Source organism: Mya arenaria, chromosome 13, assembly GCF_026914265.1.
Source record: "Mya arenaria isolate MELC-2E11 chromosome 13, ASM2691426v1".
Lineage (NCBI taxonomy): Eukaryota > Metazoa > Mollusca > Bivalvia > Myida > Myidae > Mya > Mya arenaria.
In genome coordinates, this window is record NC_069134.1 from 532,577 (window position 1) to 538,576 (window position 6,000).

Here is a 6,000-nt window from a genome sequence, read left to right on the forward strand (position 1 = left end):
CAACGAACATTATAGTTGAACACAAAAACAGTATGATTGAACGCGCATAATGGTTGAACCCACGAACATAATGGTAGAACCCACGAACATTATGTATGAACCCACGAATATAATGGTTGATGTCTGGGAAAAATCTTTGAAATTTGTTAGCTGTGCAAAATCAGTAATTATCAATTATAATTGTATTATAATTGTAAAGATATTTCACTATTGTTGCCCCATCTCGAATGAATGGCATTTCTTGTTTCTGTCTATATCTTCAAGTGTATTTAATTATTTATGTTTCGTTGTATTTGAATCTCTATATACAAATGTTAGTTATTAGTTATGAAATAAATTCTTTAAAAAATAAAGCTTCACTAATATGTATATCAGGGCACTGGGGGCGGTCCAGGATGTTTTTATGTTGAGAGATTGCAAAACCTCCGGTCTTTACAGTGCAATTCAATTCAAAATGGAATAATTGGTTCTCTTTATTTAAAACATGGAATGCTTCTTATAATCGCAGTCAAAAAATACTTTTTCGCAAATTTATTCTTTATCAACATTTGATTGGTCTGAGTTCTAGCCGATACAGTGTTGCAAAAGGGACATAAGGCAAGCTGTCCATCTGAAGAGTAAATCTAGAGTTTCCAATATTAACTGTAATACTCCGTGTCACATTATGAGATAATGTACAAGTGAAGGCGAACAGTGTATGCTTTTTATTTGGTTTCCTGTTCACCGGGCGTAGTGTGTAGAGCCCGGATGACCGGAAGTATAGGTGACGGCAGCGTCTGGCGGTACAGTTTCTCCTCTGGAACGCCGGTAAACCACCTGTAACATCAGCACAGTAGCTATATCTACAGTAGACTGAGCAATGTTTTACAATTTACAAAACAACATTGCAATTCTGTGACTTGAATTAACCCAAACAAAGTAATTAAACGAAGATTCTTTTATGCAGGAGCCAGTGTTTCGATGATTCAAAGGTCAACATTAAGAATCTACATGGTTGGCGAACAACTATACTTACGAAGAATAGTCGGAGAGAGGCCCGTCCATTCGGAGTAGGCTGAACCGCCGGTCCTCATCCCTCCTACAACGTTCACGCTCGTATTAGTTTACATTCATTGGAAGAGCAATTCAATATTTCGCTTGAATATATTTTAGGTAGCTTAATTCATAATAAGGTTGTTCACAGATCTTCTTATACACTTAACTACACAACCTATACAACCATTACTAAATAAGGTAAAAGAACAGAAAGTGCTAGCAGAACGAACGCCATAATAAGTACAACCTAAAACCACATACCGAATGCACCGAAGAATGAAGCGGTGGCCGGGACCGGAGATAGTGTCAGGAGCAAAGGGCGGCAAGTAGGTCTTCGAAAGAATATTCCGCCGGGTCGCCGCCAGGTCCGGACCCTGGTGAGGTGGCCTAGAACACGAGCGTTGTATTTGTAAAAATGAAAATCAGCAACAACTCTTCACGCAGATTGCTGACGGTACGAAGCAACACAATATTGATAACTGACTCATACATTCGATTAAGCCTAGGAGCATCTGTCCACAGATCCCTATATAACTCAGTAGCATTTGTCCACGACTCCTTATGTTACCAAATAGCCTTTGTCCACGACCCCCGATGTAACCCTGTAGAATCTGTCTAGGACTCCTTATGTACCCCCCCCCCCCCCCCCCCCCCCGTTGCAATATACTCACGTGCCAAAGATCATGGCATACACGAGGCAGCCCATTGGGAAAATGTCAGAATGAGGCTCCGCGATTTCGTCATACAGCAATTCCGACGGCGTGTAGGCCAGCTCTAGCAGCTCTCGAGGGCGGCTCGGTCGCTGCTTGTGGAAGTCCGCCGTACCCAGGCCCGTCTGCAGGAGAGCGCAAATCAATATCATCAATATTGAAAGTTAAAGCATTGCAGTGCATCGGTAACTGAAAACATTTGGTCATACGTGCATTGTATTTATTCTAAAATTCAATGTCATTGTTTGCAATATTTCTGTAAGATAATCCGACTACTACGGTAAAAACACATTCCAAAGACAATTGAAAGTTTGTTTAAATTCGCTGTTTAAACAGCGGCAGCGTCAATTCCGTCGTTTCGCCCACGTCATACATATTAAGGCGATAAAACGTGACGTGATCAATCACAAGCGTGGTTTTAGTATTATCAGAGGAGCTCCAAAGATGCTTTGTTCATCGGAATACGAATACAAATAAAAGCATATGCATTCCAAACACATCGTTGAATCGTCATTTGTCACATGTGACTTATGATGAAAAACGTGTCGAAAAGAATGTAGTTCTTTCATTGTATGTAACACGTGACAAATGACAATGCAACAATGTGTTCGGAATTTTTAAAGTTGAATGCAGTATTTTTTAAATTGACCGACCAGGAAGGGATATCCCTTGTTGTTGAAGATGACCTTGCGGGGGCGCAGGGAGCCGTGTACCACGCCCTTCTCGTGCAGGAACTGTAAAGCCAGCGCCAGGTTCACGCAGACGAACTTCGCATGCGTCTCAGCAAACTGTCGTCTACAAATATACGCAAACTTTGACTTACGTTAATGAACACCAGCGAAACCAACAAACATCATATGTTTGAGCTCATTTGAAGCTTTTTTGTAAAACCCTCTGCGCTAGTAAACGATAGCCAATATATAATAAGGGAAACAACTTTCTAAAAACCGTTGATATTATGTTGCTCAGATTTAACTGACCTTAAAACTTCCCCAATGACCATCAGTAATTTATGAAATTGCTGCGGTTCAATGCTAAGCTTCTACGTGCTCGTTATTGTGGAAGACGTTAGACGCAGCTAAGGTCGAACGAGAACAACAGCATACAGATAACGTACGTCTGTGCATTCTTCTCCAGGAGCGTCTGCAGGCTAGTCATATGACCGGAAACGGGAAGTACCGAGTACATGTGCATCTTGGCCAGTACAGATGTCAGCGTCCTGAAACAAAGGACACCGGACGAGTTTCAAAACAGGCCAATGTGAACATGCGATCTTATTCAAATCACCAACTCCCAATAGCGATGTTTGTTGAAGCATGTGTTCACATCGAACGCATCCACACATTATTTCATCGACGTCATTTCTGAGAAAACGTTATGTTCGCATACAATTCGGCGCTTTTGAACAAAATGCAATTTACTTGTAAGAAAAAGACGAAAAAACGACGAAAAAATATGTCTGTTTCTGGGTAATATCGCAGTAAAATTCACTACGCCATTCATGAAATATAGCTTTTGGGGCTTACTCTGTGAAACATATAGGGAATATTACGGTCGATCTGTGGGGCTGTATCACCTCGAGTTGCTTGCGAAAAGTTCGTATCGCACGTGACTGAAGGTAGAGTGTCATGTATCTGTACCCAAGCATCGAAAAGTGATATAATCGCACAGACCAACCAACTAACATGATAGTATTTATTTTATTTTACCTTTAAAGGTGTTTTTTCCCCAAATAACGATGATTTTCTTTACAAAAGCATTTAAAATCGACGACAATCGTCCTATTTCATTTGCGTTATATTGCGGACGTAGATTTGCGATGCGCACTATGCTTCTGTGAGGTACGGATTCAGAAATCACATTAAGTAATACGGATTTTTTTTATAGAACGGAATATTTTAGACGGATATTTAACAGGTATGAAATAAATCGCGATCTTACACTGAAACAAACAGTTATGATCTATATAGCATTTGTCCTAGAGGTTTTTTCTCATAAAAAATAAATATCGATTTTCAATGACGAAAAGAATTCCCTTATATCTGATATTAAATTTGTACAGACAACGGGAAGCAGCTACATATTATTCAAAGTTCATTTTATCGTAAAATGGGGTATTTTTTTCAGAAACACGTCATTACATAATTGAAGATTGTACCACTAAACCAAAGACAGCACCAGCTATTTATCAACCAGAAAGCTTCTGGTACAGATGACCTTTTAAAGTGACACTTCTTATTCAAAATCAATACATACACATGGATAACAAACATAAATTTTGAGTGATATACCTTTAACTACTTACTCAATAATGCATTAATGGAAAATATTAATTACTAATTACATGATTGTAACCGTTTATTTAATAAGAACCTTTGTTTTCGACATTTATTCATCCTTTTTGGAATATTAAAACAATATTATTAATTGTGGTAAATCTTATTTGGGAGTAAGAGTGCATCTTTAAAACATTGCTGTTGATATCGCAATGTACATTTCTTATCACATACAAATCAATGAGTATTGCTGAACAACAACAACAACAACAACAACAACAACAACAACAATAACATCAACGTGTATAATTAAATATTTGTCAGATGAGCACCGAATATCATAACAAATATTACCCCAAACTCAACGTTGTCCTAATGTCAGGCTTCGAGGACGGGTTGGAATTAAGATTCTGTAAATTAGATAATTATACAGTTGCTGCAATCAGTGCTTTGCTACGTTTTGGAGACATACACTACCAGAACATAGTTGACGTGTAAAGACGTGCAAACGTGAACCCTTCACATGTTAAATAATGCACCACACGATGCGCATGTAAGTTACATGCATAAAACCTATTTTAAAAAGTTATGAAAAGTAAGACATGGGTTCGATTGCGCATTCAATAATAGAGGACAAAATTAAAGGAGTTTGCTATATTAATCATTGTTGGCCGTTGATAAAAACTGATCATTATCTACCACATTCTGTAATTATTTCCCTAGAATCGTGCATATCCATTACCCAGCATGATCCTGATGAATTCACGTGGCTATGCGCATGGACAAAAATATCATGTTCATTTGTAATTTCACTTAATTAATTATACCCTGTGGCTGGCGATCCCTTGATCGATGATGGAAGCAATATCAACCCATTTCGGTGACGTCTTTTGTGGACTCTGCATGTAACTTCCGATAGGCACGAGATAGTACTCAACTTTGTCCTTCTTCTTCAAAATTGATGGTAACTTTTTATGAAGTTTAGCCGATTTACCCCTTTTTATATGATACCGGAAGCTTCCATTATTCTGATCTGATTCCATACTTGGTTCTGACTCGGCCGTTCTCAGATCAGTGGCGCACTGTTTAAGTTTGGTCGTGATTGCGTCTACAGACGCTTTGTCACCGGTCTTTCGCGACATATTGTTTCTTTCCGTCTAATACCGGAAGTGGAAACGAGAAGGTACACTACGTTGACGTCATTGAGTTGCAACAGTCGTTTGCGCGCCTTTTTATTCTAAACTTGACGTGAGCATCGTTGACGTGAGATAATGAAACAAACGTAACAGTATTAAAACCCATAAATGGATTAAACGGTAAAATATTATGTCAGACAGACATACATAAAGACAGACAGACATACAGACAGAGAGACAACATTAACATACATTCAGCAAGATATATTTTTTTGAATATCCAATGTCCAATGTCGTGCCAGTAAGACATTCATTTGTGAATGTCCAATTGCGTTCCAGCAAGACAATTTTGAATACCCAATGTCGTATGTATAGCTAACTGCACAGCTAAATAAATCATAACGTTAAATTGTTGTCAATTGTCTGCTTTACTTATAACTTAAAATACATATAAGGTTAAGGTAAAGTGAAGGGAAATTGATCGTCTTGTAAGCACATGTAAAGGTATAACGCACCGCCGACAGTATAGCTAAGAAATAAAATCAGACTCGAAGAACTAGTCTCGCCAAAACATCAACACTTTTAACAGGATTACAATCACTAAGAAGCCACTATTATGTCTTGCAAAATTTAATTTGTAAGTGTTATAAAACAATAATTTGTGTTTAATGCCACATTGTCTCGTTTCAGTTATAATTATGATGGACAAGAATCCAGTAGAAGCAAACATTACGTGTTAACCATGAAACCAATAAATTGATTAAGCGGTTCCAAGATAGCGCTGTAAAAGATGCAGTGTCTGCATGAAATGTCATATCAGCCTTTATTATCTTTTCAATTCTG

General features: G+C 38.2%; 1 protein-coding gene across 1 annotated transcript; it reads right to left on the bottom strand.

Annotated features, from left to right (window-relative positions):
* Positions 1–675: 675 nt before the first annotated feature.
* LOC128213752 (putative 3-phosphoinositide-dependent protein kinase 2) lies at positions 676–5,163 on the bottom strand. The gene is made up of 8 exons (XM_052919793.1): positions 4,849–5,163; positions 4,376–4,431; positions 2,863–2,964; positions 2,399–2,540; positions 1,707–1,870; positions 1,297–1,422; positions 1,016–1,078; positions 676–816 (listed from the first exon to the last, which is right to left on the bottom strand). Exons 1-8 carry the CDS (start codon positions 5,161–5,163, stop codon positions 705–707), a joined length of 1,080 nt encoding a protein of 359 aa, XP_052775753.1. The 3' UTR covers positions 676–704.
* Between the last annotated feature and the right edge of the window lie 837 nt (positions 5,164–6,000).